Source organism: Alosa alosa, chromosome 10 (genome assembly GCF_017589495.1).
Source record: "Alosa alosa isolate M-15738 ecotype Scorff River chromosome 10, AALO_Geno_1.1, whole genome shotgun sequence".
Classification (NCBI taxonomy): Eukaryota; Metazoa; Chordata; class Actinopteri; order Clupeiformes; family Clupeidae; genus Alosa; species Alosa alosa.
This window is the reverse complement of record NC_063198.1, coordinates 34,629,088-34,641,587: the sequence shown is the minus strand read 5'-3', so window position 1 is coordinate 34,641,587 and position 12,500 is coordinate 34,629,088. Positions and strand designations below refer to the sequence as shown.

At 42.9% G+C, this 12,500-nt stretch overlaps 1 protein-coding gene and 1 long non-coding RNA gene across 2 annotated transcripts in view; both read left to right on the top strand.

The window, feature by feature from the left end:
* LOC125302391 (SRSF protein kinase 3-like) overlaps positions 1 to 12,500 on the top strand; it is a gene marked incomplete in the record, with an annotated part of 48,672 nt that overhangs the window by 22,964 nt on the left and 13,208 nt on the right. Inside the window, 1 exon segment of the mRNA XM_048255544.1 lies at positions 2,523 to 2,624. Coding sequence (XP_048111501.1) covers positions 2,523 to 2,624 — 102 coding nt within the window.
* LOC125302628 lies at positions 2,681 to 7,186 on the top strand. The gene is made up of 3 exons (XR_007194939.1): positions 2,681 to 2,759; positions 6,436 to 6,518; positions 7,080 to 7,186. It is a non-coding gene; the product is annotated as an uncharacterized LOC125302628 (long non-coding RNA).

Sequence of the window (12,500 nt, the reverse complement as noted above, 5' to 3'; positions counted from 1 at the left end):
ACATACACATACACACACACACACATATACAGTGGTGGAATGTAACGAAGTACAAATACTTCGTTACTGTACTTAAGTAAATTTTCCACGTATTTGTACTTTTTACTTAAGTAAAATTTATAGTGCATACTTTTTGACTTTTACTTCTACACTTTACAGCAATTATCTGTACTTTTACTCCGCTACATTTCTACAACACCATCGCCTTTTTACGATACATTTTATGATCAGTTTTTTTTTTTCTCTGACAAACACATTTGTTTTACCGGGGTTGCTACCAAAGATTCTGAGCGCCACGTGCATTCTTAGAAACATAAGCTTCTAGTCTAGACCAGGCAGCGGAGCTTGTAGCCATCTGCATTCGTAGGATATATTCACCAGACCCATGGCTACACTGTACATGCAACTGTGTTCTGTGCCTTTCTCTGTCTGTTATCTGCAGCGTTAGGGCCTCACTCTCCGATGAGATTGCTATCCGCGGATCAGCCGGTTACAGGCTATGCCCATGCTTCTGTCACACGCCTGATCATTTGCGGCAATAAATGAATGGTAGACTATTAATGAACCGGGTGGCCGGAAAAACGTAACATTTTCCAGATTAGGGAAATATTCCTTAATTGTGTGTGATTAAAATGAAGATGCATAGCCTACAATTGTGGGGTAGTAACGGAGCCATTCAATGTCTATCGTCTGCGCAAGTGAAACTGAACTTAATCATAAAGACACCTTTCTCAGCAACTTTCTGTTCAATCAGTATAATTGGCATTACGATCCACCCGACGCTTCCCTTTGTCTACCCCGCTAAACTTCAGGCTCTCGTGGTTTTGCTGAATGATATTACTCAGATTACCCTAGTAGAGAACCAGAATTACAGTCTCTAGAATTGTAGGTCAGAATGTAAACTGGGCCACAGATGGTAAGCACAATTGCATTAACTTAAAACTATCTAGTCGATTATAACCTAAAACTAGCTTAATCAAAATGCCATAGCCCATACTGATTTTTTCCCTTTTAGAATATATATATTAAGAGAATAAATCATTATGCAAATACTTTTACTTTTTAATACTTAAAGTACATTTAAAAGCAGGTACTTTTTACTTTTTTTACTTCTAAGTAGGTTTGTCATTGTGGTACTTTTACTTTTACTAAAGTAAATATTTCTCTGTGTATTTGTACTTTTACTTAAGTACTGAGTTTCAGTACTTCCTCCACCACTGCACATATACACACACATACACACACACACACACACACACACTAGGGCTGTCACTTTTGTGAAAAAATCCTGTTTGATTCTTGAGATATAATTGTTCATTGAATCGATTGTAAAATCGATTTTTCATGTCTAAAGACGTTCAATTTTTTCGCCAAATATAGGCCAATCCACCTAACAACTAACGAAGGGGCTTTGAAGACGCACAAACCAGTATAAGTATATATACTTTTTTGATCCTGTGAGGGAAATTTGGTCTCTGCATTTAACCCAATCGGTGAATTAGTGAAACACAAACAGCACACAGTCAACACACAGTGAGGTGCAGCACACACTAATCCCGCGCAGTGAGCTGCCTGCTACAATGGTGGCGCTTTTGGGGAGCAGTGAGGGGTTAGGGTGCCTTGCTCATGGGCACTTCAGCTGCGCCCACTGGTCGGGCTCGAACCGCAAACCTCCGTTACAAGTCCAGAGTGCTAACCAGTGTACCAAATGCCCCAACAATAGCAATTCAAAAATTCTGATTTTGGCGGAAGTTTCGGGCACAATGACAAACAGGAGTGCAACATTCTCAAAAACAATAAGCAGAGTGGACTGCCATAACATCAGTGAAAACATTACTGCAGGCTTCAACATGGCTAGCGCTTACAATTAGAAATGTCAAACAAATTCGGGCCACGAGAACTCAAATGACTGCACAGTTTGCATACCGCTTTGTCCTTCTCCATAGTTTGATCTACCCAAACCCCGGCAAGCTTCCATATTGAGTTATTAGGCCCATCACCAGCCTCTCATGTCGCACAGGTTGATCAAGCTGTCCTCAATTTTGGCAAAACACCAGCAGCACAGCAGCCGATTGAAAACAGCTGTTTCCAGTGCGTAAAATTGGTGGGAATTTTCTTTTAGGCTTTCACAATGCTTTACTGCACTTCGAATTTTTTGTTATTTTTCTGCTTGTTTGTGAGTTTTATTACATCTAGATTTTTTATTTGTTTAATTCGTTTAAAATGAATAGTGTACATATTTGGTTAAAATCGATTCCCTATTTTAGTTTTCAAAACTTGTGTTGGTTGGTCCAATCGATTGTGCAATCGATTTTTGAACGTAAAGTGACAGCCCTAACACACACACATACAAATTCACACACACACACATACACACACACACACATACAAATTCACACACACACACACACACACACACACTCAGAACACTCTGATCTGTTCTCCTGGGTTCCTAACGGTTCTATGTGTGTTCTCCTGGGTTCCTAACGGTTCCTCTTGGTTCTCTGTGTGTTCTCCCTCAGGAGATGGACCTGTGTGTGCATCCCGCCCCCACCGCACCTCTTCATCTCGATTGGACCAGAGCCGAAACCCCTCCCACCCACCGACAGGCTCCGCCCTGCCTAGTCGCCCGTCCTGCCTCCCCTCCACACGCCTATCGCTGGTCTTCTCTTACGCACTTCCACACGACTACACGGACTCCACGGAACACGCAAACACAGAACCTGCCTGCCAAGACAGCCTGTCAGTGACAACACACAGTCAGTATTAGATGCTTTAGATAGATAGATAGATAGATAGATACTTTATTGATTTTAACAGCAGAAAAAGTCATTAAAAGTATATAATATAAAAACACAACTAAGCAATAAGGACAGTAGAAGATAAAGAATATACTAAATATACTAAAATACAAATTATACTAACACTTAATCTAATCCCTTACCCCACATAGTGGTGATTAATCAATCAAGAGGCTTTGTAATGACTGAGGCAGGGACTGAGCCCAGATTCTCTGTGCATAGTAAGGTAAGGTAAGGTGCTCTTATGTGAGTGAGTGTCATGGTGATAGTGGTCATGGTGATAGTGCAAAATGAGTAAGTCCAACAGTGCAACAGTGCAAGAATAAAGTCTATATATCTATATATATAAACTATTTTAAGAAAATGTATAAGTGTAATACAGTTCGGGCTGTGGCATGGAGGAGGGGTTATGTATATGTGCTAATGTGCTAATATAGCACGCAAAACAGTGAGGCAGAAAGACAGTGGTAAAAAGTGGCTAGTGGACAGACAGTATCCAAACATGGAGGGTGAAGAGACAGACTATGCAGAGAAGTCTATCTCTCCTCTTCCTTTAAGTGAAGCATTGAACAGTTCAATGGGTCTGGGGACAAATGACTTCCTCAGTCTGTCTGTTGTGCAAGGCAGTGAGCGAAGTCTCCAGCTGATAAATCAACACTCAGACACACCTGCACACACACCAACACACCTGCATACACACCAACACACCTGCATACACACCAACACACCAGCATACACACCTGCATACACACCAGCATACACACCTGCATAAACACCAACACACACACCAACACACCTGCATACACACCAACACACCTACATACACACCTGCATACACACCTGCATACACACCAGCATACACACCTGCATACACACCAGCAACACACCTGCATACACACCAACACACCTGCATACACACCTGCATACACACCTGTATACACACACCTGCATACAGCCAGCATACACACTTGCATACACACCACACCTGCATACAACTAACACCAACACACCCTGCATACACACCTACACACCTGCATACACACCTGTACATACAGCACCTTCCGCATGCACACACCAGCATACACCAGCACCTGCATACACACACAATTTTACACACCTGCATACACACCAACACACCTCCCACACTAGCATACACCTGCATACACACCAACAACATACACACTAACACACCTACACACCTGCATACACACACCTGCATACACACCTAGCATACACACCTGCATACACAACAACACACCTGCATACACACCAACACACCTCCATACACACCAACACACACACCAACACACCAGCATACACACCAACACACCTACATACACACCTGCATACACACCTGCATACACACCAGCATACACACACACCAACACACCTGCATACACACCAGCATACACACCTGCATACACACCAGCACACACACCAACACACCTGCATAAACACCAACACACCTGCATACACACCTGCATACACCTACATACACACCTGCATACACACCAGCATACACACCTGCATACACACCAACACACCTGCATACACACCAACACACCTCCCTACACACCTGCATACACACCAACACACCAGCATACACACCTGCATACACACCTGCATACACACCAGCATACACAACAACACACCTGCATACACACCAACACACCTCCATACACACCAACACACACACCAACACACCAGCATACATACACACCTGCATACACACCTGCATACACCAGCATACACACCTGCATACACACCAACACACCTGCATACACACCAGCATACACACCTGCATACACACCAGCACACACACCAACACACCTGCATAAACACCAACACACCTGCATACACACCTGCATACACACCTACATACACACCTGCATACACACCAGCATACACATACACACCAACACACCTGCATACACACCAACACACCTCCCTACACACCTGCATACACACCAACACACCAGCATACACACCTGCATACACACCTGCATACACACCAGCATACACACCTGCATACACACCAACACACCTACCATACACACCAGCATACACACCAACACACCTGCATACACACCTGCATACACACCAGCATACACACCTGCATACACACCAACACACACACAACACACCTGCATACACACCAACACACCCTGCATACACACCTGCATACACACCAACACACCAGCATACACACCTGCATACACACCTGCATACACACCCAACACACCTGTGGCTACACACCAACACACCTCCATACACCTGCATACACACCAACACACCAGCATACACACACACACCAGCATACACCATTCAAATACACCTGTAACACACACCTGCATAACATACACACCTGCATACACACCAACACACCTGCATACACACCAGCATACACACCTGCATACACACCAACACACCTGCATACACACCAACACACCTCCATACACACCTGCATACACAACACACCTGCAGCATACACACCTGCATACACTGCATACACACCAGCATACACACCTGCATACACACCAACACACCTGCATACACACCTGCATACACACCAACATACACACCTGCATACACACCAACACACCAGCATACACACCAACAGACCTGCATACACACCAACACACCAGCATACACACCTGCATACACACCTGCATACACACCAGCATACACACCAACACACCTGCATACACACCAACACACCTACATACACACCTGCATACACACCAACACACCAGCATACACACCTGCATACACACCTGCATACACACCAGCATACACACCTGCATACACACCAACACACCTGCATACACACCCAACACACCAGCATACACACCTGCATACACACCAACACACCTGCATACACCCCTGCATACACACCTGCATACACACCAGCATACACACCTGCATACACACCTACATACACACCTGCATACACACCAACACACCAGCATACACACCTGCATACACACCAACACACCTACATACACACCTGCATACACACCAACACACCAGCATACACACCTGCATACACACCAACACACCTGCATAAACACCTGCATACACACCTGCATACACGCCAACACACCTGCATACACACCAGCATACACACCTGCATACACACCAACACACCAGCATACACACCAACACACCTGCATACACACCTACATACACACCTGCATACACACCAGCACACCTGTATACACACCAACACACCTGCATACACACCAGCACACCTGCATACACACCTGCATACACACCTGCATACGCACCAACACACCTGCATACACACCAGCATACACACCTGCATACACACCAACACACCTGCATACACACCAACACATATGCATACACACCTGCATACACACCTGCATACACACCAACACACCTGCATACACACCTGCATAAACACCTGCATACACACCAGAATACACACCAACACACCTACACACCTGCATACACACCAGCACACGTGCATATACACCAACACACCTGCATACACACCTTCATACACACCAGCACACCTGCATACACACCAACACATACACACACCAGCATATATGCATACACACCAGAGAGCTGGAGGGTAAGAGTGCTTCTTTCATGTCGTTCATGTCAGAGGGTTCCGTAGATCTGCTGAACCCAGAGGACGCTCACAGAATCCGAATCAAGATCGCTGACCTGGGAAACTCCTGCTGGGTGGTGAGATAGCTACACACACACACACACACACACAAGCCCACTCATGTCTATAGTAGGTTTTAAATATCATGTTCTAAATATCATGTCTATAGTAGGTTTTAAATATCATGTTCTAAATATCATGTCTATAGTAGGTTCTAAATATCATGTTCTAAATATCATGTCTATAGTAGGTTCTAAATATCATGTTCTAAATATCATGTCTATAGTAGGTTCTAAATATCATGTCTATAGTAGGTTCTAAATATCATGTTCTAAATATCATGTCTATGTTAGGTTCTAAATATCATGTCTATAGTAGGTTCTAAATATCATGTTCTAAATATCATGTCTATAGTAGGTTCTAAATATCATGTTCTAAATATCATGTCTATAGTAGGTTCTATATATAATGTTCTAAATATCATATAGTAGCTTCTAAATATCATGTCTGTAGCAGGTTCTAAATATCATGTCTATAGTAGGTTCTAAATATCATGTTCTAAATATCATGTCTAGTAGGTTCTAAAGATCATGTCTATAGTAGGTTCTAAATGTCTCTCCTCTTCTCCCTCACGGCAGCATAAGCACTTCTCTGAGGACATCCAGACGTGTCAGTATCGCGCCATCGAGGTTCTGATTGGTGCAGAGTACGATACACCTGCAGACATATGGAGCACTGCCTGCATGGTGAGCAAAAGCCTACGCACTGTATCACCACCACCTTATATCACACATACATCATAATCACCTTATATCACACATACATCATCATCACCTTATATCACACATACATCATCATCACCTTATATCACACATACATCATCATCAACTTACTTCACACATACATGACCACCTTATATCACACATACAACATCATCACCTTATATCACACATACATCACCACCACCTTATATTACATATACATCACCACCTTATATCACACATACATCATCACCACCTTATATCACACATACATCATCATCACCTTATATCACACACACATCACCACCTTATATCACACACACATCACCACCTTATATCACACATACATCATCATCACCTTACATCACACATACATCATCACCTTATATCACACATACATCACCACCTTATATCACACACACATCATACATCATCACCTTACATCACACATACATCACCATCTTATATCACACATACATCACCACCACCTTATATCACACATACATCATCATCACCTTACATCACACATACACCACCACCTTATATCACACATACATCACCACCACCTTATATCACACATACATCATCATCACCTTACTTCACACATACATCACCACCACCTTATATCACACACACATCACCACCTTATATCACACATACATCACCACCTCATATCACACACACATCATACATCACCACCTTATATCACATATACATCACCACCTCATATCACACACACATCATACATCATCACCTTTATCACACATACATCACCACCTTATATGACATATACATCACCACCTCAACTCAAAAACTCAACTCCTACTCAAGCGAGTAGGACGCATTTCACACTGCTCCTGCTTCACCTATCCTTTTAGCAATTTCCACTCTTTTTCATTCTTTTATTTCATTTACAAGCTAGTTTAGCAAAGACAGTGAAACCAGTACATTTAAATCTGAAACTTTAGTGGTTAGTTTTTACTTTAAATGGAGCCAGCCAAGTCAACGAGCAAAACTGAGCGGCAATTCACCTTGAAGTTGGATTAAAACAAAATCGCGCCCTCCGACCCAGAGACCCAGGAGATCATGCGAAAATGTACTGAGCTAGAACAGAGGATTTCTACTTTGGAATCAAAGATGCATGCCCTTCCATCAACGACAGATGAACTACGAGAGGCATCTCATGAAGTGAGTACAGCAACTACTGGAAATGCAGAGAATGTAACCCAGCAGTCTAATATCACTGCTAATAGAGCAGATGAATGCATCGACCTCACAAAGGAAATGTGAGGTACAGAGCCTTGGCACAGGCAAGGTGCCAGACCAAAAACAAAAACGTAATACAAGAACTGTAATTACCTCAACACCAGTAAATTCAGATGTTAACTTCAGGCCTCGCATCAGAAATACAGACAGATCAACAAAACTTACTACAGGGCTTGTGGTCCCTAGGGGAAGCCCACAGCCCTAACACTATGAACAGATTTGAGATGCCTCCGGGGACGTGAAGGGAATTTCCCAGGGAACAGACCCCAAAGCAGGCGCGGTCAAACCACAACAAAAGAAGATGGAGCTGAGACAGAAGCAGCACTCGACCCTATTCATCCCACAACCCTCGTTCTGGGGCGACTTTGCTGTGACATATAAATGGGGAAAGGATGATTGTATGTTGTTTTTCCCAAATGCTTCAATGTCTGACACAAAAACAAGCTTGCAGAACTGGTGTCAAAATAATGCAAACTATCAAGCATCATTGTGCATGTTGGAAAATGGCATCTACAGAGAACAGCTGTATGTCAAAGAGATTTCAAAGGAACTTTTCGGCCCTATGAGCTTGGAATACAAATTTTCATCAGTGGCCCACTCCCAGCAGAGGAAGCTTTGTATTTTCCAGACTATTCCAGTTTAAACACCTGGCTCGCCAAAAACATGCTTTTCAGTTGGGATTAATTTTATTGACAATTTTAACCTTTTTTGGAATCGCGGGGAATACTTCAGACCAAATAGCGCAGAGCTGAGTTGGACTGGGGCCAAGATCTTAACCGAATACTATCACCTCTCTCTCCTGCACAACATTTTTCTGCCAACCTTGGGCGAGCCTCTGATAAGCAGCTCGAGTGGCCATACAAGGCCGGAACAAGCGGGATGACATCAACAACTCAGCTAAACCAAAACACTCTGCACAGGCTGGAAACAGAGATATGCCCAAACCTGCCCTGCTGTAGGGCCCTCGATAACCACCCGCTAGCCTCCACTGAAATGCAGACCTTGGAGAAACATAAACAACCAGCTCAACAATGCCAAGCCATGTCCACTGGACAAGATAAGATGGGTGCTGCTAAAACTCAAAAGTCAATCACTGGCGTCAAACTCCCTGGAATCTCAGCAAACAAATGGATGTGATGAGCATGAGGAGATAGCACCTATCAAAGCTGCTGAGAGGATATCAGAAAGGAAGGGGTCATGTTGTAACACCAGTACCAATACCCCCCCCCACCTCCGTCGACTCCTTGTCACCACAAAGAGACACAGCAACATGGAATACACTACTGGAATACCTGCTGGCGGACATCTGCAACAAACTTCCCAGAACCTCAGCGGGCAGATGGAGACTCTGGATCAATTTTCAACCCCAACCTCCTTGATTTCCCATCACCACCCACACCCCAATCCGTCCCCACCCAATCAAACTCCCAGGCCACACAAACCCCCTAATCTCCCATCCCCATCCCACCCCTTCATCCCACCACCCACTCCAAACTCCACAGGATCCCTGAATACCCATCACCATCCCCACCCAAGCACATGATGTTCCCTGCAGAATGGAGAGACTGCTACCAGTAGCCATGCAGAGTTTACTAGCCCAAGATCATTAGCACCAAAGGGCACGAAGGGCACCTCCCCCCCCCCCCCCTCTCCCGTTTAGAAGGATCTCTTAAGCAGCAGCAACCTCTTAGTTCATTTTTCTCAGCCGGCATATAGCATGGAATGTGCAGTGGAAAATACAGATGGCAGCAACAGGGGACAATTATGTGATGACTGTATTGCATGATATTCTCAGGGTCCCTGCAATATAAATGGTACTGACAGTAGTTTTGAGAACATGCGGGGACCAAGTAGGCCCATGACATTCTCTATTCCTGTATTGACAAGAAATAGAACACAAATGCATCGAGCTTATAGGGTAAAAGCCAGTCCAATCTCCTACCCATTACCACATCAACCTCAGATTTCCCCCCATGGATCATATTTCCCCAACTTACTTAAACTAACAAAACTAGCACTCCTAAATATCAGATCTCTTTCAAACAAATCATTCTTAATTCATGATCTAATTTGCACACACAACCTTGATTTTTTTTACTTTTAACTGAGACATGGTTAGATCAAGCAAACAGTGCTGCTACTCTCATCGAATCAGCTCCCCAAACTTCAGTTTTTGAGTGCTACCAGAGCAAATAAAGGGTGGGGGATAGCTACAATTTTCAAGGCGTCTTTTCAGTGCAATCAGTTAGTCATTGACTTTACTTCATTTTGAATATCTGTGTGCATGCATTAAGTCTTCTCCTCAGATTTTATTACTGACAATTTACAGGCCTCCAAAACATTCAGCTAAAGTTTTTCTTGAAGAGCTAGGTGAACTGCTATCAGTTGTTTGCATAGAGTATGACTGTCTTATTATATCAGGGGGATCTAAGCTTGCATGTAGGATAATCCTGAAAACAATTATGCCAAAGGAATTCATTGCACTAATCGATACTTTCTCCCTAACACAGCATGTACAGGGGGCCAACACACACTCCCTCGACCATACCCTCCGACCTTGTTATCACAAAGGGTCACCGATGTCTCTACAGCTGTTAAAGACCTGGCCTTATCTGATCATTTTTCGTGTTCTTTGATGTGTCTATGTCCCCACACACTCAAAACACAGCTATGATGGTAAAGGAGAATCATAAATGATCAGACAAGTGCTCTCTTTGAGCAAGCACTTTCACTAAAGTCAAAGTCAACTGTCAGACTCTGAAGACTTATTTGATCACTTTAATGCAAAAATGGCAAACATTATGGATGACATTGCTCCATTACAATTCAAGAAAGTTAAGGACAAACAGAAAGCACCATGGAGGCAAAATCCAGCAGTTAAACTTCTAAAAGAGAGTGTAGGAAGACTGAAAGAAAATGGCGTAAATACAAACTTCAGATCCACTATGAAATCCATAAAGAGATGCTCCGCACATATAACTCTGAAATATGCAAAACAAGACAGTCTTTCTTTTCTAACATTATCAATAGAAGTTCAAATAACACTTTCGTATTCTATTTTCAACTGTTGATAAGTTAACAAATCCCCCCTCACAATTAGCACCTGAACTTCTCTCTCAACTAATAAATGCAATGAGTTTTCATCTTTTTTTTTAAAAGGTAAAATTGACAAAATCAGACTCAACATATCTGCTCAATTACAAATTCAACAACCTGAACTTCCAGCAACAAACAGAAACTAAACTTGATGTCAGGGAGTTCAGCTTGATAAGACCCTCACTGAAACCACTTAGAAAAACCCGGTTTTAGATGTGAGTGTCAAATCCACATTAAATAATACAACATCAAAGAAGTCCGCTTTACGTGGATGTATACTGCAGATGATGGCTTTAATGCACTCAGAGCATTAGTTAGTGAAACAAGCTAAAGCTAAGCAAAGTAAGAAAGTGAGCAGTGAGCAAAGTGAGCTAGAGTAAGATAACATCCTCTGGCTGTTGTCCAACCTTTATACCCTTCAAGTCATCCCAGACAAGACCTCTATGTTTACAGATAACTGACCAAATATTATATGGTACTTCACCTTTGCCCTCTCATCCTGTTATTCATACATTCTTTAGGGTTTTGCCATTCTTTAGGTTTTGCTTACATTTCCTGGCACCAAACCTTGTCTATACCATTTTCTGCCAGGCCTGCTCTTTCCGCCAAGCCAGTCTTCCTTTCCCACACTGACATACTACAAACTTCAGTTTCACAAAACAATGATATTACACAGAATAGAAGATACTACATAAAAGATATATAAACTAAAGGATATATGTCAATAAAAGTCCGACATTCCCCCTTTGAGCATGGAAGTGCTCACTTATACAACAATATCAAACATTTATCACTATTTTAACACCTCCCCTACTATCAAGAAAATGCTGCTGCTAAGCTGGAGTCACACCACAAACAGTCAGCTAAGCAAACCAGTTAACTCAGCAGCAACTATGACATTAAGCAATTGTCCCCAATACCACTGCTCATAAAACA